The following is a 23,232-nucleotide window of genomic DNA, read 5'->3' as shown; positions in this document are numbered from 1 at the left end:
AAGAAATTTCCCGCCTTCTATGACGCGGGAAAATACATTACCATGTCCGCAAGAACCCCAGACTAGTCCCTCTTCTGAACCACCTGAATTCAGTCCATAATATTATATTATATTTCTAAAAAAAATTGTATTAAAATATTATTAATAAAGCAGGACACCACAAAGTAGCGTGTTGTGAGATATATCAGGTTCGAGAACAACTGAGTAGAGAAGGTTCATACAAATGGTTTAATTCGTTATGATCTCGTGCTTCCTGGATTTATGTTAACTGATCTTGAAGAAAGCTAGCCGACAGCAGCCGGGAAGTATTCAAATCTATCAATTCATATGAACAGGAACAATTTTCTTTCAAAAATCAATAAAACGCAAATAAACTATATCTAATAAACTTCAAAATATAGTAATAAATAATTCGAATAAATAAGGAGATTTCCTCATTTAGAAACAACAATAATAATTCATTTTTAATGCACAGATTACACTCCTAATTCTAGAATCCGCAACAATGAAACAGGATGGTAGCCTTATTCTTCAACCACCACCGTCGCCGTCGCCGTCGTCGTCGTCGTCATCATCATCATCATCATCATCATCATCATCCTCACCACCACCATCATCATCATATGTGGCAAAACAGCCATTTGTTTAGCCTTCCTTAGAAGTCTGACAGATTCGCCTTTTCCTGTCTATGTTTTTTCAGCTTTTCTCCCCCAGGTCAAGTTGTTGTGAATTAAACCATCCGTTTTCCTGTCTTTGGATTTTGCAACAATATTTTTTTACAGAGCAAGATCGTCAGCCTTGCGTCCAATCCCCAACCTGAAGGACCAGGTCTCTGATTTATATCTTCTAGCGACATGGTGGCATAGTAAAGTCCGTGTAGGTAAACATTTGTCTGATAAATTTCCTATCCAGAATGGTTTAAAACAAAGAGACGCTTTATCGTCACTCCTTTTCAACACTGCTTTAGAATATGCCATTAGGAAGGTCCAGGGAAACCAGGTGGGACTGAAATTAAACGGGACACATCAGCTGTTGGCCTATGCCGATGATGTGAATCTACTAGGTGATAATGTAGATACCATAAAGAAAAAACACACAAACTTTAATTGACGCAAGTAAAGAGGTTGGTCAAGAAGAAAACGCTGAGAACACGAAGTATATGTTGCTGTCTCGTCACCAAAATTCAGAGCAAAATAATGATATAAAGAGAGGAAACAGATGTTTTGAAAACGTGGAGCAATTCAGATATTTGGGAACAAGGATAACGGATCGAAACCTGATTCAGGAGGAAGTTAAGAGGAGATTGAACTCTGGTAATACTTGCTACCATTCAGTCCAGAACCTTTTGTCTTCTCGTCTGCTGTCTAAAAACATAACAAATAGAATAGACAAAATTATAATTTTGCCTGTGGTTCTGTATGGGTGTGAAACTTGGTCTCTGACATTAAGGGAGGAACATAGAATGAGGGTGTTTGAGAACAGGGTGTTGAGGAGAATATTTGGACCGAAGAGAGATGAAGTCACAGGAAGTTAGAGAAAACTGCATAATGAGAAGCTTCATAGCTTGTACTATTCTCCAAGTATAATTAGAATGATTAAGTCAAGGAGGATGGGGTGGGTAGGTCATGTAGAACGAATGGGGGAGACGAGGAATGCGTATAGGATATTGGTGGGAAAGCCAGAATGAAAGAGACCACTGGGAAGGCCAAGGCGTAGGTGGGTGGACAATATTAAAATGTATCTTAGAGAGATAGGATGGGATGGTATTGATTGGATTGATCTGGCTCAGGATAGGGACCAGTGGAGGGCTCTTGTGAACACGGAAATGAACCTTCGGGTTCCATAAAATGCTGGAAAATTCTTGAGTAGCTGCAGAATTGGCGGCTCCTCCAGAAGGGCTCAGCTCCATAAGTATGTAGTTAGTAAGTAAGTAAGCAAGCGACAGGGTGGCTTATTTATCATGAGATCATGATCATGTGCTTCTCATGAGTTACATGTGTGGTTACTGAATTTTTAAAATGGATCCATTTTTTACATTTATGAGTAACACTATGATCTAAATTTTAATTTTATGTTTCAGTTTTGTGTGGGATATATCTGGAGTAATGTATGCAAAAAGTTAAATCTCTTAAATTAAAAATCTAGTGGTAAAATGAAATTAGATAAAAATATAATTCTAATTTTTAAATATTTGAAATGGAGAGGTGGTGTGTTTGGGGTTTTCGTTATTATATAGCGTAGATGGGCTTCGTGTTTTATAATGTTTTATTAGCAAGCGAAAATCTGGAAATTAAATATTATGATGATGATAGATCGAAACATGTAGAGGGATGAAAATAAAATAAAGCGAATATTAAACCTTTTAATATCAATTTATAATCAATTCTTCTGTTTACAGCCTGTAAACATACCTTTGTTACATGATACACAACAGCATGCAGAAAATACTGACAATGAAACGAAACTGTCTTCTCGTTTTTGACCTACTACGTAACTTACATCCATGCAACGTGTTAACTCTATAAAATTCGTTGCTACGATAACTCAAAATTGCGTGATGTCAAAGCTTTCACCTACTGTTACAAGTCAAAATCAAAGTTATATTACGACCGACGGTCAGTCGACCAGGTATCAAGCTCCATCTAAGGCTCAAGACTAGATTTTGTTACTGTCAGACAGTTGCGAGTTTGTTGATGTGAGAGGGTCTCTCTGACGAGAGGACGGGTCTGTCATTTACAATTACTGCTGCCCCTCGTCAGCGCAGTCATTCTTCGGTCCTAGTCCTGCTGAGCTCATGACATTATTTGACTGTCTCAGATTCGAGACTTCCCCAGCTTGAAGGACAAGGTTCCTGTATTTATATCCCCAGGAACAGGTCGACCCAGTTATAGTCCCAGGCACTGGGTTCCCTTTTTATGGCCTCCTGCTACTCGCATAGATATGGCGGAGGTATTCGAACCCGACTCCACACGGGCATAGTGTTACAAAACATTATAGCAGGAGAAAATATGTTTTTATAATTTGGTAAGTAGGTACCTAAGATAAATTGTGTGACTTTTCAGTGGTTTGTAATTGAAAAAACAGTTACACAGGGTGATCGATAGATGGCATAGCGTCTGTGAGTGATTTCACATGCTCGTCGATAGCAGGGATAGTAGCTCCTATATACAATAAGAGGCCGAATATGGAAGTGCACTATAATCGCATAGTTATAAAGTGTTATAGAAAAATGCTGCACTGCGTCAGGTTTTTTTCGAGATTCTTCCTCCCCCCCCCCATTCACTCAAGGTTTCTATTCTCCTTCACGTCATCACTAACACTTCGCTACCAGTCATTAAGTAACCTGCCAATCGACGCCCTGTGAAAGGTTTTTCTTCTTAAGCTAAACTTCATTATCTCCAGTTTGCCTCCAAGGAGTGGAAGAGGCATCTCGGGTCAGTCCTTTGTAAAAAAAAAAAAAAATTGTGCGCTTAAGCTAGAAAAAAGGGTGATGAATGAGTGGGGGAGGGATATTCTAATGTAGAATGCAGAACTACTTCGAGGGACTGGACTGAAATAATGAGATGAAAATCACATGTGAGAGATTTAAACTTTGGAAAAAGTACAAGAAAGGCAAGAAATAAAAGGAATAGTTATACAGGGTGGGGCGCAGAAACTTCCTTTTTGCGAAGACGCATTGTGATGGGAAGGGAGGTCGCAGAAAAGTGGGGATAGGCTCGGCGAACGCAGCAGTCGCGGAAGTTTCTGCGCCCCACCCTATAGTACGAAGAGTTCTATCTTCTAGGATGTAACGCCATGCAATCTGTGGAAAGTCTGCCGACGTTTCGGAGGAACGTATCGCCTCCATCTCCGAAACGTCGGTTAACACCACATATACACGGTACCAAATCCCAGAAGACTGCTTTCTTCATAGTCACCGCCGTGAAAGCCTCAAATCTTACAGAGAAATAACTAATTTTCAGCTTGAGTATCTGCGTGCTGCTTCAAATTAATAGCAACTTAGTTACTGTATTATTATTTTCTGTTGTGTTTAATGCTTTTCAGAAAAAAAACATACGCCTTAAGGTACATTACAGCAGTAACAATAGAGACTGAAACAATTTAAATGACTCGTGATTCATTGCTAAAAGGGGAAATTTTATTTACAAAGGTTGCCAGTAGGTAACGTTCCTTTCAGGAAAGAAATATTGGACTCTACAGTTGTACTGACAGTTCGGAGGAAGAGTTCATTGTCTTTGGAATTATTTACTGCATTATAATATCTGAGAAATTTAATGATACCGTGGCGGTGAGTTGAAGATTACCATCTCCTGGGATAGGACGCAATGTAGTCTGATCAGCGTTCCAAAGGAACCAGCTTCCTTCGTCTCTAAGGCTTGTACCGTATTTATTTAAACAGGAAATAGAGGCAGCAGGTTCCCCCCAAACATTATTACCAACCTACCAAACTACACTGAGTCACGAAAAGAGCAATTATCGTTATAATATTTGACTGGGACCCATAATATAAAGCGAGTTTGGTCGTCAGAATGCCATGTGTAGTTTGCATAAACAGCCTGTCTATGTTATGTAGCATCGCATGATGCGATGATCGGTGAATAATGCATTGGATTGGATGTAGAGAGAAGCGATTGTGGTGGATCCTGACATTTGTCTGGAGAGACTGATTGAAAATCATGAAAAACCTCGGTCAGACAGACGGTGGCACAGTGTCATAAGATAGTTAGCTGTAGATGAGTCAACGAAAGAACGAACACAGAATTCCCCCTACTCATGTGCCTAATGACTACATTGATGGATGTGCTTTCCATCTTTCTACCACTTGTCCTCTTCTAAAGACCATACAGTATAGGTAGACTGGTGTATCATGTGGTCGACTATAATACCCACTATCAATGTCGATTCTTTCGTTGACACGACTTTAGCTAGCAAGTTAAAAAGCAAACAAAATTAAAAGAACCGACTTGGGAAGGCACTGAAAGACTTTTATCAGAAGTTAAATCCGGAGTTCTCACGCCACATACTTGTATAAAATAAGGATAAATTGTCCTTGTGGTTAATTGAGCACCACACTGTGGGGACGTATGGGGTTTGAGGTACAGCTTTATGCATTCTAACTTCAGAACTCGACGGAAATGAGTACTCAGCTCCACTTCCTCTATGCTTTACCCTCGGTACTCATTGGATAGGAGACTGCGTATGCCCTAGAAGGAGTCTAGACGCTGAGAAGAGAGATATCTCTGGCCATGTTCGAAATAGAACCCCCATACCTCCGTAGCCTAGCCCGGAAAGCAAACTCCTGAGATGACCGAGCGAAATATTGCTTTGTGTTAATTTTTTAATCGTTATAATGGCTTGTGATGTGCATATCGGTCGTCCACTCCGTAGCTGACTCAGCTAACCGGTCTCCGAACGCCTAAGGTTAAAGAAATATTCACATTTTAGGCCACCACCTGGTGACAGAGAGAGCTTACGTGCCGCCCACACAAGTCCTCTTTTCCGATAGAGTTCAAGTTCATCCACTGGCAGTGACACAGACCGCAGGAAGAAGGTTTCTCTTTTCTGCGTGTTTTTGAAAGGCTATAAAGGCATGATAACCAATAGCTGCATTCAGTTTTAGAATCAGGAATGAAACCACAGACTGGCAAAAAGGTTCTCTATTCTTATTTGGTGTTCTACATATGTCTGAGCAATGAAGACGACGCATTGTATTCAGCAGTTTATGGTAATACGTTTATTACAACCATATCATTAATTGCATTAATTGCACAGACATTTAAGGCAAATCGGGCCGTGCGATAGCTGAAGCGGTTAGTCGTAAACTTCCCACCGTGGCGGACTCGGTTCAATTTCAGGTTGGGTCTTGTGGGATTTGTGGTAGACAAAGTGACGTTGGTGTGGGTTTTCTCCCCTGCCAATTCCAATTTCACCAACTGTTGCACACACATTAACAATATTCGCGGAAGATACTCACAGCCTCGTTAAATGATAAACTAAAAACTGAGGTCAAACAAACTACGAGTATTAACAAGACGTTATTTACTCTTTGGTGCAATGGAAGACCCTAGATATTTGAACCGCCTGTTTCAATGTTTAAGAACTAAATATTTTACTCCCAGCTTACATGTGGCATTCGTTTGTTTCTTAGAGTGGACTGTCATTATAAGAATATTTTGATTCTATTGTAGTATCAAGAGTAATTTATACCAAAGGAGACTGGAATTTTAAAACGTATTCTAATTTCAGAATGTAAATTCCCGTCTCGATGTAAACATACGAGGATAATTTTGATCTATCGACCTTCGTTCCTTAATGTATTAAATGTATCTCCCACACTACTCCCTAGTTAGTTATTTAGAGAGGGTGGGTTTCCCCATGCACCGCGACCAGTTTGATCTATTGTGCTTCCCTCTATGATATTCTACCAGTCTCTTTACCCTACCGATAAATGGTGCTTACCATCAGTCCCGCCGAGCAAGCGAGTTCGGCCACTTGCTTAGCGGTGTCTATAATGCTTCCCCCATCTATCAGAGGCCTTAGAGGCTATTGTTGGGCGGGAAACGTCCTGGAATTTGGCTCAGTGATCCCCTTTGGGGACATGAGGTTCTTTTACGTGCCGTAAAGTTAAGACACGGGACACACAGCTTCCAGAGGACTTGTTCCCTGAATTTTTCCGCCCTTAAAAATTCTACGACCTCCGCCGGGTTTGAACCCGCGTACCACGAGTCATGAGGTGGGAACGTTACCTCTAGACTACGGAGGCCGCTTACACTACTCCCTAAGACAGGAACATATGGTAGATTGAGAATGTCTGAAAACTGGGTGCTGAGAAGAGAGCCAAGATGACGTAACAGGAGGCCGGAGAAAATCGTGTAATGAGGAGAATCATACTTTGTCCTTTCCACCAAATACGAGTATTATTAGGACAATACTATCGGAGGCGATGTAGTGGGAGTGTAGCACGCAAAAGGACGCTGTGAATTCCACTAAATGTTTTAGTCATAGAGAACTTATGTGTAGGTGGGAGAGTGAAATGCATGAAACAGTTTTATCTTAAAGCCTTAATGAAGGAGTCTATGTATGGAAGATCTAGATCAAGAAATAATATCACATTGGGTGGGAGTTCGTGGACTGGATTCATCTGATTCAGAGTGTACTCCACTGGCGGGCTCTTGTAGGCATGGTAATAAATCTTCGGGTTCAATACAAGGTGCGGAGTTTGTTTACTAGCTGAGCAACCATTGGCTTCTGAAGGACTCTGTTACATGGAGCTAGTTACTTAATTAGCTACGACATTTCGTACATATTCTCATTTTTAGGTATTGTATCGCCTGGGATCCGGTCACAGTGGCCGCGCGGTCTAAGGCATGAACTCTTGAACGCTGGGATCGTGGTTTCGAATCCCACTCGAGGCATAGACGTCTGTATTGTGTGCGTCTATTCTGTGTTTGTGTATACCTAGAGGCCTTGCGATGGGCTGATCCTCCGTCCAAGGAATTCTACCGACTGAAATCGGAAAACGGTCAAGGCCCAAGAAAGGACTGTAGAGCAATAATAATAATAATAATAAGCTCGATGCGAGCCAATAATTCAACTCGGCGTTTCAATGCTTTCATGCTTCCCGACCAAATGACGTCAGGGGAAAACCATTTGGACAGAAATTCTAGCGAGCCATGACTAAATACTGCGGACTAAATAACAGCATCACGCACTTTGAACAACAAGACGAGAAACACGCAACATTGTGCATGTCAGAAAAGCGGTCTACTACGGCAATCAGTTACATAGACCCAGCAATGCAGGTTCTGGTCCTTGATATTAATAATTCGTAAGCTAAAATCTTTACTTAAATACTTAGCTTAATTCCCTGTGATCTGAATGTAAGTGAAGGCAATGTATAAAAAGTGAAATTTTGCATAGTGGATGTTTATTTGCAGAACACTGTTATGTAAGTAAAGCTTTGATCGTGGCTTACACAAATCCAACAAATAAATGGGCGAATTGAAGTGCAAATGGTAATATATATATACACATATAATACAAGACGGTTATATCTATGAAGGTGTATTGTTTAGCTATGCATATACTGCGTCATTCTCAGGCCGTAGTATGTTTCACAAAGTTACAAAGTTGCATTTCTGCGTAAGCGGCTGTGACATCCGAAAGATCAAAATATAACTTGATTCACTTTGTTAATGCAGGCGAAAGGAGGGGAAAATATAAATGTAGGACGGGGTAAAAAGGTAAAACTATCTCTGTAACATGCCACGAAGGCCCATAGGATTGTGAGGCGTCGAGGCTTCCATATTTTTTAGACAGTCGGCTCACAGATGGCGGTGGGATTGTCAGCTTTACGCGCCGGCCACTCTTTACCGCCCAGGATGATTGCTGGTACTCATTTCTGTTAGAGGCTGAGCCGACCTCAAGGCCATAGCGCGGCCACCTGCTCATGCTGGTTTCTCGCTGGCGGATTTCTTATACCCTGTAGATGGAGGCGATACGTTCCCGCGAAACGTTGGTTAACACAATATATACACGGCGTCACATCCCAGAAGACGATATTTTTCAACAAGGAGTAGAATTTATGAAGTGGCATTTGCGCAAGTTTTCTTCTAATACTTATCTATCCCCTGCCAATTGCCATTCCACCAACTGCTCCATATTCATCAATTATTCCATCATCCAATTCTACATATTCTCTATACTGACAGAGTCGTTAAATAACCAACTTAAAACGTTTATTGCATATTATTGGACTATTTTTATGCCCTTAAGAACTAACTTCATGAGTTATCAGCGATTTGCCGGGGCTGAGGTGAAAGACAAAGCCTAGAGTATTTTTATACCAGGGACATGACAATTTGCTACCCGGTTAAAGCCCTCGCACACCTCGGAAGGCAGTGTTAGTTGAGTGTGAAGCAATGGTGGAATGCTGATTTGCGACGGAAACTGTAGGAAACACATAAAGGAATATGTTTCAGTGTCACTTCATCTACCAAATAACGCACATGGCGTTACAAGGAACTGGCCCTGTGGCTCCGCGCCAAGCTGTGGCACCTTGTGACGTCACTGCCCGGCTTATCGTGATAGAATAGGATTCAGAATTAGGAACTTTCCAGGAAAGCGCACGTCATATTTTAATACAGCACATTTTCCTCTGTATATATATATTGTGACGTCATGGCCTGGACTTCAATTGATCGGCAAGCAAGTGGATGGCTGTGATTACGTCACTGGCGCATGTCGCATGCGTACAGAAGTACGGAACAGGGTCGACCTTCGCAGGTCAACGGCCAACCAAGAATACTACTTCAACTCACTTTTCTGCATTGAAATCAAAGTTATACCAGAGACGCAAGAAAAATCTCTGAGCCCGAGAATGCTAAAGTCAGCTCCCACTGCAGAGTTTCGCTGTAGAGGCGCCGAGTGGCCATCTTGCAGCTCCTCTTCAGTTACTCGCGTATTTATACCATTCTGAGTGTCGTAATTATTTCGAGGAAAATTCCTCACTTTCTTTGCCAAGTATTATTTTCTTCCCTTTCATTTCTTCCTTTATTCGTGTATTTACGTATTTATTTATTTCCTTTAACCACAGGATTCATTAAAAGAAATCTGATAATAAATATGGGGCAGTGGTTGCAACTACAGTATATTGTGGAAGGAAGGAAGGGTGACGTACTGTAACAAAGACCTCTGCATTCCCTCTCCCCTCCACACACATATACATACATGCACGCACCCTGAGATCCTTATCTCAGCGGACTCGACTAAACCCACAGCACAATCTGCCGAGAAGGGCCAGCTCTAAAAGTAGGGTAAATGTAAGGGAAAGCTGTCCCTGTAACTGGCCATGAAGGCCCATAGGGTTGTGAGACATCGAGGTTCCCACACTTTCTAGACGTTCTAGACCAGGCATGTCAAACTCAACTTGTACAGAGGGCCACCTCAGCCCTATAAATAATAGTCCAGGGCCGCACTTCAAAATAGAAATATACATTAGATTTTGATAGAAGGAAATTTAATTCTATTTATTATTTAGGAATAATTTCAATATAATTACCTAAAGTCAATATCTTACAGTTTTAAAAAGCAAGAGAATGCCATTTTTGACAAGTATCAAACAGCTTTTCAGTATGTAAAAAGAGAGATTACACAAGAAATTATGTTAGAAATAGCAAAACATTGAATTTCCTGCAGCCAGCTAATTTATGTCTGCGTGAGACTTCTTGTCTTCTGATCTGTTGGAAAATTGTCTTTACAAAAAAAATATTTCTACTAAAATTTTAATATTCATTTTAATATCAATTAGCTCTAAAAGTTGAGGGGCCGCACTTTGTGGCTATGAGGGCCTCATGTTTGACATAGCTGTTCTAGACAATCGCCTCACCGATGGCGGTGAGGTTGTCAGCCTTACGCTGAGTCGACAACAGGAAATTAGTGGGGCTGGAAGGATTAGGTCAATTGAAAAAATCCACCTCATCGGGATTCGATCCCGCGACCTTTCGGCTTGTAGTATAGTGCCTCAACCAACTACGCTACCGCGTCCCCATGCACGATTGCCACATATTTGGGGAAAAAATATTTCAGAATTGCATTTGCTCTGCAAAAACCTGAGCTACAAATACACACTGAATGAGTAAACGGCAGTGTCCTCGATCAAGAGCTAATGGTTGTAAATAGCTTATAGGTCTATTATACATTTCAGTTTATATGTTACATCTGCTGCATATCACAGTCTAAAAAAAACAAATTAGCGATGTGTAGATATGAACATTTAAGCAGATCAGTCTAGATATATCATTACACTCGTGAGGACTGACTGCACAATATTTCACACTCGATTAACACAAGGCGCATCAGAGTACCTAATTTCCCGTGAAATCGATTTATGTGTATGTACAAACTGCATGTTTACGCGCTGCTTGCAATAAGTGCCTCAAATGAACGCATAGTGAGTTGTATCAGTCTGTCTGTCCACAAGTTTTATTTCCAAAAAATTAGCCTACTTTCATTCTTTCAAAATAAGAAAAAGTAGGCTAACAAGAAATTCTGGGAAGAACACATCGGTAGGCCTGCAATTATACAGGCTGAACGTCGCATTTCCCTCAGTTATGCTTACAAATATAAATTTATACTACATGTTAAAGGTTGCATTTTCAATTACGTCTACGCTCATAAAATTGTACGACAGGTTAAAAGCTACGTTTCCAATTACGCTCATAGATACGAGTACATACTACACGTAATTGTAAGGTGTGCAAAGTTACATCCAATTGGTATTGCTATTATAAAGCTATTGAGATAGTAATATCTTTCTCATACCTGTTTTCATAGTAACTAAATGCAAATTTGGAGCATGTCCTCTAACTATACTGCAACAGAATGCAAAAGTTTCCGATGTCAGAATGGTAACCAGCTCTAGATGTCGTTTGCAGAAGCCAATAGTCACTCAGACCGCCAAGAAGTTCCGCCATTTGTGGAATATGAAGATATCGTGTTCACAAAAGCCCGTCACAATATCTTCATTGTTTGACTTAACGGTTATTTATTAAGCTTTTTACTCTGTTACATGATCCACTTTCTCATGGTTGGGCCAAAGGGAACGCTGTTATAACAGAGAATTTTGAGATTTGAATAGAAATGTGTTCCTTTCAACGGACTGCTCCTGCACGGCATCAGATGGACGGATACAAATTTGAAAACCCCTCAGGTCTATTATCTCAGACAGGATTCTACTTCATCTGAATACAAAAGTTGCTCGCCAAATCATAACTTGTATCTACAACATGAATTATCGTTTCATATGAGATCATATCTTGTAAGCATAGGCAGCGTTACGAACTACTGCTTGATAATACGATTAGTTAAGTGGGATCATACGAAACCACGTGTTTCATCGATAAGCTCAGATACACCAATATATAAGCAGTGCAAACCCCCACCACCTCCACGGCCTACTTACTGTCTGGTACAGAATTCGAGCGACTGGTTGGTTTCCTGCCAGCTCAATAAACAGTATCCAGTGTTCCTTGATACTTGATTTAATCACCCTTACAACATTTAATGAAGCGCCGGGGTAGCTCAATCCCTACAGCGAGTAGCCTAAGGGGCTCTACAACCGAGGAATCGGGGTTTGATTTCCGGCAGGAAATTTCCACAGCGTCCAGACAGGCTCTGGGAGCCATCCAACTTTCTATACAATGGATAATATGGGGTATTTTCCGGGAGAAAATCGGCCAGGTCCTGAAGCTCACCATTAAACTTCATCTAATGCCTATGTCAAGAAAGTGTGGAGCTATACCTCGATCCCAAAATTATCTTCATGCTTAATTAGAGACAGGTACAACTTTACTTTTACTTTACCTTTATAATGTTTGGTGAATATTACAAATTACGTAGTTCCACGTTATATAATTTTCTCTTTGCTGCCATCACTCTTTCTCAGGTCCATAATACAGTGATAATTCTCAGCTCAACAACGGCAAGTATTCACTGAAACTGCATGTCAACAAAAGTTGGTATGTGTACCAGTTCATACTGGTTAGAAAATCCTTAAGTAGAAGTGTAGGATTTCTTGTTCAGCCAACTACCAACACTTCAAGAAACAATTTAAACTACACAATTTGTTAGTCATTTCCTTTTGTTTAATGTACTGAATTCCAGCATGTACTCTCCTGACTTCTTGGTGCTGTTACTTCCTGAAAATAAATATCACCTTTCAATAATTAACGTTAAAATATATTAATATAAACTTGCACTCTTCTTCACATACTATCAGGTTACAAAATCAAGCAGCCTAAGACAGTCAGGACAGGCACCATGCAAAGGAAAGTGGAAAATGCTACACAATTTTAATAACAAAACCTGAAGGGAAGAGACTGGGTGGACTTTCTTTGCAGCTGTGTAACTATTATCCTCTTAATAAGGGCCCATCTCTATAGAGATAGCGAGAGAAATAGTATTTAAGGGTGTGGACTGAATCCAGCGGGCTAAGGACAGAGACAAGTGGTGGGCTCTCGTGAATGTGGTACTGAACCTATGGGTTCCCTAAAAATCAGGGAATTTCTTGACAGAATGACTGCTGGTTCCGAAGGGATGACTTTGCTCAATGGACATAATGAGTGGGTTACTTCAGTCAGATACGAAAACTAGCATTTAAAAAGCTTTAGTTGAAAGGATCCATTGCACGTTATCTTAGTCCAGATGTAATCAGAAGATTCCTCTCAAATATAAAAACGATTTTGAAAGCATATCATGCACGCTTAACAAGCACGTTCTGAAGGAGGAATTAAAAATATCATGTTAACATTATATTTATTTCCAAAATATCAGTACCTGTCCACCAGACTACATTTCAGAATACAGTACTGCCATGATAATTCCAGATCTCACACAATATACGTATGTTCCACAAAACAATAGCCAAAATTTAGGAGATTCTCAGATAGATAATTCTATGTGAGAAGTGCACTACCATTATATGTCTGAGTCTCTTCTGTTACAAAGCTTCAAGCATTTTAGTGTTTCACATTTAAGTTCTTACCAACAATTTTCAACCTGGATGAATCATGGCAGACAGTTAAGAGTACAACCCCATTACCTCTTAATACCAGATTGACTCATAAATACCTCCACCTGTATAACAATAAATGAATTCAAAGTACATCAATTTGATAGCATCTGTAACTTGTTATTCAGACTGTACTGTTTTATGTTGCAGTCGCTGTAAGTGCTACTAGCTGCAGTGTGAGAATGCCGGAACAGTCCAACGACTATCGCGTTGTGGTGTTTGGAGCAGGTGGTGTAGGGAAGAGCTCCTTGGTGCTTCGGTTTGTGAAGGGGACATTTCGAGAATCATACATCCCCACCATTGAAGACACATACCGCCAAGTAATCATTCATTCTTTACAATAACGATATTCTACTTCAGGATGTTCAGTCATATATATTTATACACCATCATACACCACCAATATTTCTATAAAATTATTATAAATTAAGTACAGTCTACTTACTTCTAACCTTATGTTTCAACCTTTCTGTTTATCTCAAGGCTATGTAAAAATAAGTATGCTGTCGGCTTACTATCTATATGTGTATACGCACATATTCAGGGCAAATTAGACTTTGCAGTTGAACTTAAAATTCATCAGCTTATACACATATAAAAATTATAAAATCACATGTATGAAATTGTAAAGTATTCAGTCACTCAGGACATTGTTCTAGCTTTGGTTCACACTTCTCATGGTATATTATTTTGAGCTTTATTCCCTGATTCATATTCATGTACTTTATGTAACATAACTTATTGTTACATAGTATATTTGGTTGTAAATATTGTATACATTAATGTTTCAGTATCTTATTATCTTACTGCAGCTTTGGTGATGTGTACTTTTATTGCAAAACATCGTCCAGTATTCCTGTTGTTGTTAACTTAGTTAGTTAGTTAGTTATTGGAGAGGGTGGGTTTCCCCATGCACTTAGACCTGTATTGGTCCACTGTGCTTCCCTCTATATCCTACCCGTACTGGTGCTTACCATCAGTCCCGCCCAGCCAGCGAGACCGGCTCTACTAGCTGAGAGGTATCTATAATGCTTTCCCCATCTACCAGAGGTATTAGAGACTGCTGTTGGGCGGGAAACGTCTGTAATTTGGCTCAGTGACCTCCTTTGGAGATATGAGGTTCTTTCACGTGCCGTAAAGCTATGACACGGGACCCACGGCTTAAAGTCCCTCCCGGAGGACTTGTTCCCTGAATTTTTCCGCCCTTAAAAATTCGACGACCCCCGCCGGGTATTTGAACCCGCCTACTACAAGTCGTGTGGTGGGAACGTTACCTCTAGACTACGGAGGCCGCTTTTGTTGTTAACTTGTGTTCATTTAAGAATCTAGCTGTTTCAGATTTTATTTATAGGGTATACTACTTTTGTTTGTAAGGGATGGATATGTTCTTTGAGGTTTTATATTTACTGGTGTCATAAGGCATTACAAAACAGTACACAGTGGATAGTTCTAATAGATTGAATTACGTTCAAATGACTATTTGTCAGATTATTAAACTAAGAGGAAGAGAATTTGCAGAAACAATATCACATACAAACAGAAACTTTCACTTCCCATATGTGGCGATGTAGAATGCCCACATGTACATGAGTAGTAAATACAATTCAATGTGTGTATAATTAATTACTAAATCACGAAACTCCTTGGCACAGTAGCATCTTTATTTTAAATTTATAGTCGCCTTCTATTATGGGTACTTCTCCAATTTTATAGGAGTACAGAGCAATGAGCAATTCTGAGATTTACAATATTAATGTTTATACAGAATTGCACTAACCACACAAATAGGTTGGAGATGAATTTGACTCTTGTAAGTTAGAGGCTTACTGAAAAATAGGCAAATGTAAAGGTAAAGTTACCCCTGTACTTAATTAAGCACAATAAAATTGAGGTCATTTGTCAGCTTCATGTCCTGACCTCTTTACCATCTGGAAAAGAGGCTGGATGGCCTCCAGAGGTGGCAAGGACCCTGTGAAGAAGAAATAATTCTTTGTTCCTGTTTATAATTGAACCGCAATCCCCTGATCATCTGACCATAGACTAGCCACTACACTGACTGAGTTCCTGGCTTCATAAAGCTGAAAGATAAACAGAAAATGCATATACTGTTACTATTCTAATAACAATCACAGATGTCACTACCTCCATGTTCTCAAATTTGATAAATAGATAGATAGTTTTTCATAATTAAAAAATCTTTCTTTTGGCATCCTGTATTTGGCACTTTCACCTCAAATTCGTTATTATTCATATCTTAATTCTTTTCGTTTTCATGACTGTTCTCATATTTAGAGCTACATTCTGGCATTATTTCACAAGTTATTTTCCACATATTTCCATCCTGTAAATCAGGAACTGCTTCATCAAATTTAGAAGGATTACAATAATTCACAATGCAAGACCTCTGTGAATGATCCCAGTCATTCCATCAATTATGTTGCACATGGTAGCAATGTTGAATAACAGATGTGATAACAGGGACTGCTATGCAACTTAGTAAATGTCTGCAACCTTTGACCTGATACCCACCCACTAAAAAGTAAGTAAAGGTATCCCTGTAACAAGCCGTGGAGACCCGTAAGGTTGTGAGATATTGAGGTTCCCACACTTTCTAGACCAAGGGTCTCCAAACTACGGCCCACAATGTGATTTTATCCAGCCCGTGAAAGAATTGTGCAGAAATGCGCCAATTGAACTAATTTTCCAATGAGTACTGGTAAATGTGATTCCGAGCTTATTGACCTGACATATTATACTGCAGTTCGATGGCTTAGCTGTGGAAAAGTTCTTTCGCGCTTCTTTCAGCTCAGGAATGAAACTGATATATTTCTTACCGAGAAAAACCATCACGAACCACTTTTATCAGATACCAAGTGGCTTTGGAAATTAGCAGTTTTGCTGATCTGGTGAACCATATGAACCATTTGAATTTAAAATTGCAGGGTGAAAATAACTTAGTCTGTGATTTATTTGCACTTATCAAGGCATTCAGAGCAAAGTTGATACTTCTGGAAAGGCAAGTGAAAAATTTTAACTTTGTTCATGTGCTATACTGTGCAGAGTTGCATAAAAAGGGTGAAGCAGAATTTCCTTCCTCGTTTGCAAATTTAGTCATTTTAGATTTGAAAGAACAATTTCGGAAGCGATTTGCTGATTTGGATTCCAGTGCTCAGGAAATTAGATTGTTTCAAAATCCGTTTGACTGTGATGCTGCAGATGTCCCAAGTCAAATTCAAATGGAAATTATTGAACTTCAGGAAAATTATCATATTAAAGACAAATACAAGGAAGGGAATTTGATTGAGTTTTATAAATTTCTGAACTCTGAGCAATTTCCAAATTTAAAGAAATTTGCTTGTAAATTTATCTTCATTTTTGGGACGACACATCTGTGTGAACAAACTTTTTTCCCAGATGAAGTACATCAAGTCGAAATACAGGGAAAATTTATCACGATGAACATTTAAAGTCGCTACTTGTGATTAGCATTTCAAAATTTGAACCTCAATTTAATCAGATTTTAAGAATGCAAAAAGAGTTCCATCATTCACATGAATTGTTTTATTATAATTTGTGATTAAAATATGTGCATTTGCTACTACTGTCTGTTGTCATTAATATACGATAATTTATTCTCATGTACTTTGTATTTAGTTTATGAAATTCTGTGCTTTCAATAAAACTCATATACCTAGAGTTATTAATTTCTCGTTTTATCCGGCCCGTTGAAAGTGCTGAATTACCTAATGTGGCCCACGGTTCGAAAAGGTTGGAGATCCCTGTTCTAGACGATCAGCTCACAGTTGGTGGTAAGGTTGTCAGCCCTATGTGCAGGCCGTCCATTCCCCACAAGAACATTCCAAGAATATTCCTGGTACTCATTTCTGTTAGAGGCTGAAGGATTAGGTAAATTGAAAAAGAAATCCAATGACCTCATTGGGATTCGATTGAAAAAGCTCAATAAAGGAGGCATTGTGCTATCCACAGGTGATCAGCTGTAACAAGAACATCTGCACACTGCAAATCACAGACACCACAGGGTCACACCAGTTTCCTGCCATGCAGAGGTTGTCCATATCCAAGGGTCATGCTTTCATACTCGTGTACTCTGTCACGTCTCGCCAGAGTCTGGAAGAACTGAGGCCAATCTGGGATGTCATACGGGAGATGAAGGGAGCTGATCTTGCCACCATTCCTGTCATGCTTGTTGGCAATAAGTGTGATGAAACAGAAAACAGAGAGGTCAGTTACTTTAGATCAAGATCATGTATATTTAATTGCAATAAAAGAAAATATATATTTGTGACCATTACACAATAATAATTTTAGAGAATATTTAGTTTCTATTACATTATTTAAAAACATATTTTCAATGCACATATGTTCACCTACCATATGGTAATTCTCCCGGCTGCCACTTGAAGCACTATCCATCATCATCATCATCATCATCATCATCATCATCCCTTATCCACGTGCCATTGCAGTAGAGGTCAACTGTGTTTGTGTGTTACAGTACATGTACCCAAAATCTTTCATCCATCAATCTGCTATGTCAGCTATGATGATTCCTATGCAAGAACTAAAATGAAAACATGCTGTTTTGATTTTGTGTCGGGTTTCTGTAATAGTTCTCCCCATGCAACTGGCAGATTAGTGTAACCAGTAAACCTTATCCCCTTATATGCCAGATGATGGAGAGTTTAGTGTAATTGGAAACTGATTATGGAAGAAATTCTGAGACAGTGTTTTAAGAACTTGCAGGCATTCAAATTCCACATGTGCACAAATTCTACACAATGAAAACATTAGTTCATATGATTTTTCACTTAAGTTCAACTTGCCTCTTTATTCATGCAGGGTTAAAGACAGAAGTACCAAGTGCTGTTATTACAACTCATGGAAAAACATTGATCACTTCAGAATCCTGAGTTGGAGCTAAATTTAATTTATCCTTATTCCCCATTTCTTGAGATTTAAAGATTTTATTATTGTAAAAATTCTAGTCTATGACAGTTAGTAAACAGTGTCACAACCCAGAAGACCATGCTATACACTTCTTTCTTGCTTCCCAATTACTGAGCTAGACCAGTGCATGACATATATGCCATGCTAATTAATTAAGTTGAGTTAGTCTGTTTCTAATATTTATATCTCTATTGTGTAGTATTATATGTATGAAGAAGTGTATATATATATATATATGTATATATACCTTTTTTTTTTTCCTTGGCACTACAGCCGCAGTGGGCCTAGGCCTACCGCCATGAACTTCTCTGTTCACTTCGGTTTTTCTAGATCTTACACATTCGGTAGGACTCCTTGGGTAGGTGATCAGTTCATCGCAAGGCCTCTACCTGTACACGAACACAGAAAAATGCACACAAACATCCATGCCCTGAGTGAGATTCGAACCCACGATCCCGGTTTCCAAGCGAGTGAAGACAGTACCACTCGGCTACCGTGACTTGCCATAATATATATATATATATTGTAACGTGTTTGCAATCCAGAAGAGTCACTGCTATGGTAACGCTAGAATAGACCGTTACAGAGGAGACAACAATTGCTCCATTGTAGTTCTAACAGGAGTCTCCATGGTTATAACAGAGGGTTCGTTGCCTAACAGCGGCCAAGGTTATAAAATCCCAGCTTCGACGAGAAGTCAGTCTTCATCGAGCCAGCTAAGAAGCCAGTCGTGATCGAGCCATCTTGGGAGCCAGTCTTGGGATAACCGCCAGAAGAGATAGTCCAGCATCGCCGAGTTATTGTAAGCAGTGATTGTGACACTGCAGACGGGAATGATTGTAAAGTGTGTAAGACGAGCGAAGGAATAAACTCGCTATGCCAAACGACGGCGTGAACTTATTTGTAGCGTGACAGACAAGCAAACACGCTACATTGGTGTCAGAAGTGGGATTAGAACTTACACATGTGATCAACGAGATTCGAACTCAAAACACGCTACATTGGTGTCAGAAGTGTTACGAACTTAAACACGCCAGTAACAGATTGTTGTGCATCTAGTATTTCACTGCTACAACATGGACATGGAAAAGATGATGGAAATGTTGGCAAGAATTGACGCCAACGTGAAATCTAACCAAATAAAGGCGGAAGCCAGACACAAAGAGCTGATGGCCGATTGGAAAGCCTGGGGGGAAGAGAGGAGAACTTCCCACAAGAAAATAGTGCCCGAAACGGATGAAGAGCCGACCTCCGTAGAAACGAAACCTGAGGCGGCAGAGCATCGAGGAGTCCCCGTAGAAGACGCCCTGAGAATACCGGTCGGAGAACCGAAGAAAAGGCGTAGAGACCAGAAACTGGCCGCGGAGCGCCGCCGCCAGAAAGCAAAGAATTCAACGCGGGCAACTGGCGAACCCCAGAAGGAATTGGCCATCACAAGCAGGAAGACATCCCGTCGCGCGACAGTGGCACGACGTTGGAGAAACGACTCCAAGGAGGAAGCTTCCAAGGGAACCTTCGGATGCCAGCGGAAGAAGTTGGCCGCCGCCAGCAGGAAGATGTCCCGCCGTGTGACAGTGGCATGGCGCAAGAGTAACATCTTCAGGAGATCGACGACCCAAGGGAATTGTGAACCGTGGCACGAATTGGCTGCGATAGGATTATCACCAGTCGTGCAGGTGCGACACGGCGCAAGGAAAAATTAGGAAAGAAATACTCAATCGGGGTTAATGCTGAACGATGGTGGAAGTACCCTGCATGCAGCACCGGCATAAAGGACAGATGTCTGAAACAGGGACTACGGGTCAGCAAACAAGTGGAGGACCCCACTACGAACGCCATCGGAGGGCGTAGACTAGGACAGCTACCACGCCTGGGAGGGAGAAATACCTGTAAGACGGCCTTCTACGAGATTGTCGTCAGGAAGATCGCGAAGCAGGTAGCCGGATCTTCCGTCGGATTACGAGGAAACAAGGAATGGACATTTTGGAGGGGTAGGCCCCCTCCAAAACGGAAAAAGGGAAACGGCCCTTATGGGAGGAACCGGTAATAGAAGTACCGGCCTCCCCAACAAGAATGATTGGAGAACGAATGAATGTCAAACAAGGCAACCGACAAACTCTGGACCTTGTGGGTGCTCGGGACGAGCACAACTGAAGAGAGGGGCGGATGCGGTAAGAGGAACAGCGCAACAAGACTCGCGAAGGACACCAAGGCCGAATGCAGAAGTTGCTAGCAAAACACCGCGTAATCAAAACCGAGGGAGAACCTTGAGGCTGTTCGGGGACGAACAACCTTCAGAAGGGAGCAATGTATGTAGCGTGTTTGGTTGTCTGTCACGCTACAAATAAGTTCACGCCGTCGTTTGGCATAGCGAGTTTATTCCTTCGCTCGTCTTACAAACTTTACAATCATTCCCGTCTGCAGTGTCACAATCACTGCTTACAATAACTCGGCGATGCTGGACTATCTCTTCTGGCGGTTATCCCAAGACTGGCTCCCAAGATGGCTCGATCACGACTGGCTTCTTAGCTGGCTCGATGAAGACTGACTTCTCGTCGAAGCTGGGCTTTTATAACCTTGGCCGCTGTTAGGCAACGAACCCTCTGTTATAACCATGGAGACTCCTGTTAGAACTACAATGGAGCAATTGTTGTCTCCTCTGTAACGGTCTATTCTAGCGTTTCCATAGCAGTGACTCTTCTGGATTGCAAACACGTTACAAGATATATATATATATGTGTATATGTGTGTGTGTGTGTGAATGACATATCCCATGTCAGTAGTTTGAGTAAAAAGGGCGAATAAAAGTGAATTGAACTGAATTGTCTAGCACTTAAAATGAAGGACTAGTTAAATTATGTTCAAGGTTCCCTTGCAGTAAATTTTAATAATTCTCCTCAGTCTCCTCTAAGCGACTATCACATACTCACCATTCCTCCTCAAAGTGTATTTCAAAATTATAATTCTGTCAGCCACACTTTTCATTCACAACATCCCAAGAGCTTGCGATTTCTGAACTACACATATTTACATCACAATTATACTGTTATAGAAATCGATATTTATTCTCCGAAGTTTAACAATAATTCAGTCACATATTGTGTCCAGTAGCGTAGTAGGTTGAGGCACTACGCTACAAGCCAGAAGGTCATGGGTTCGAGTCCCGATGAGGTGGATTTTTTTCAATTGACCTAATCCTTCCAGCTTCACTATGGCCCTGGGGTTGACTCAGCCTCTAACAGAAATGAGTACCAGGAATACTCTTGGGGGTTAAGGGCGGCCGGCATGTAGGGCTGACAACTTTACTGCCATGTATGAGCCGACTGTCTAGAAAATGTGGGAACCTCAACATCTCACAACCCTATGGGCCTCCATGGCCTGTTACAGGGATACCTTTACTTTACTGTGTCCACTACCCATCCAAGACTAAGTAGATAAAAGCACAATCAAAATTATGTATGGTAAATCATTATAAGAATCATGCAGTTAATGTAGCTATAAAAAGAAGCAAGCATTTACCTAAAGAGATGTTGTACATGCCATGTAAAAGTAGCACTTAGTTTTTTAAAAATAATACTAGTTAGAAAAACAAATGTGATTAAATCTATGTTGAATAATAAGATAGGTAATTACATGCAAAGTTATGAGTATTTAATTTAAAAATCATATTCACTATATCATGCTTCTGTTGATGTCGCTATACAATTAATGTTAGATGGAAAATACAATTCTTGTCACATCTGTCCACCTTTCTTGGAATACATATTCATTCATTCATTTATTCATTGTTTCCTATTCATTCTAATCTTTACACAATTGTTTCAATCTTTGCTTCTACTGGAACAAAGCAGTTAGAGTAGGAATTTAATGAATAATGATGGAAGATATTACACAGTGAATAGTTCAAATGAACAGAACAAGGAAGTCCAAAATATTCAGTAATCCCAACTGATCTCATATCGTTTATTCACAAGGTGGCAACAACAGAGGGTGAGGCTGAGGCATCACGCTGGGGATGCAACTTCATGGAAACTTCAGCCAAAACAAACCACAATGTGAAGGAACTATTCCAGGAACTGCTCAATATGGAAAAGAACAGGAACATTTCACTTCAGCTGGACTCGAAAAAAAGCAGTCGTCAGAAACTGCCTGGCTCGAACAAGATTAAAGAAAAGTGCAGTGTCATGTGAATTAAGAGCTCAACTTGCAATATATGTTATGTTACTTCATTGGCAGCTTGTTGATGAATAACGCAGATGTGATTCTGTTTTGTACAAAATATTTGAGAGATTAAAAGTGACCAGATGCACACAGTACTGAATAGTGTCAGTTTTTGTAAGTTATGCTATGACTACATCACATAACAGCCATATTTTAAGACTGCTGGCAATACATGGGTGGTTTCCTGGCTCAAAACAACTGAAATGAATGTTACACATCTACGTATAGCTTCCAAATCTGTAGTGCAGCCAAGAATCAAGAGGGAAACTGCATGGAACTGAAGCACTTTAACTACATCAACCAAGCAGATACGAATTCATGTTCTGTGTGGGAAATTGGGTAAAATATTGGGATTTGTTATAGTTGTAAATGACAAAATACCCTTTCTTATCCTTTAATCCTCAAATGTGTAGTTTTTAAATAGCACATAAGAGCAGTGGCATGCCAATTGTGGTTACAGTTAACTAAGTACT

The 23,232-nt window shown here is 40.3% G+C and overlaps 1 protein-coding gene across 4 annotated transcripts in view; it reads left to right on the top strand.

Annotated features, from left to right (window-relative positions):
- The window catches only part of LOC111871281 (GTP-binding protein Di-Ras2), a 48,844-nt gene extending 25,993 nt beyond the window's left edge, over positions 1–22,851 (top strand). For 3 of the 4 annotated variants that reach the window (XM_023864273.2, XM_023864292.2, XM_023864282.2), the window contains exons 2-4: positions 13,721–13,890; positions 17,558–17,812; positions 22,513–22,851. In XM_023864273.2, coding sequence (XP_023720041.1) covers positions 13,721–13,890; positions 17,558–17,812; positions 22,513–22,728 — 641 coding nt within the window. In that variant the 3' untranslated portion in view covers positions 22,729–22,851. Of the gene's footprint in view, positions 1–12,007; positions 12,341–13,720; positions 13,891–17,557; positions 17,813–22,512 lie in introns of those variants that run through there. The other variant, XM_023864298.2, reaches the window with a different exon arrangement.
- The last annotated feature ends 381 nt before the right edge of the window (positions 22,852–23,232 follow it).

Source organism: Cryptotermes secundus, unplaced genomic scaffold (genome assembly GCF_002891405.2).
Source record: "Cryptotermes secundus unplaced genomic scaffold, Csec_1.0 scaffold152, whole genome shotgun sequence".
Taxonomy (NCBI): domain Eukaryota; kingdom Metazoa; phylum Arthropoda; class Insecta; order Blattodea; family Kalotermitidae; genus Cryptotermes; species Cryptotermes secundus.
This window is presented reverse-complemented; position numbering and strand designations above follow the sequence as displayed.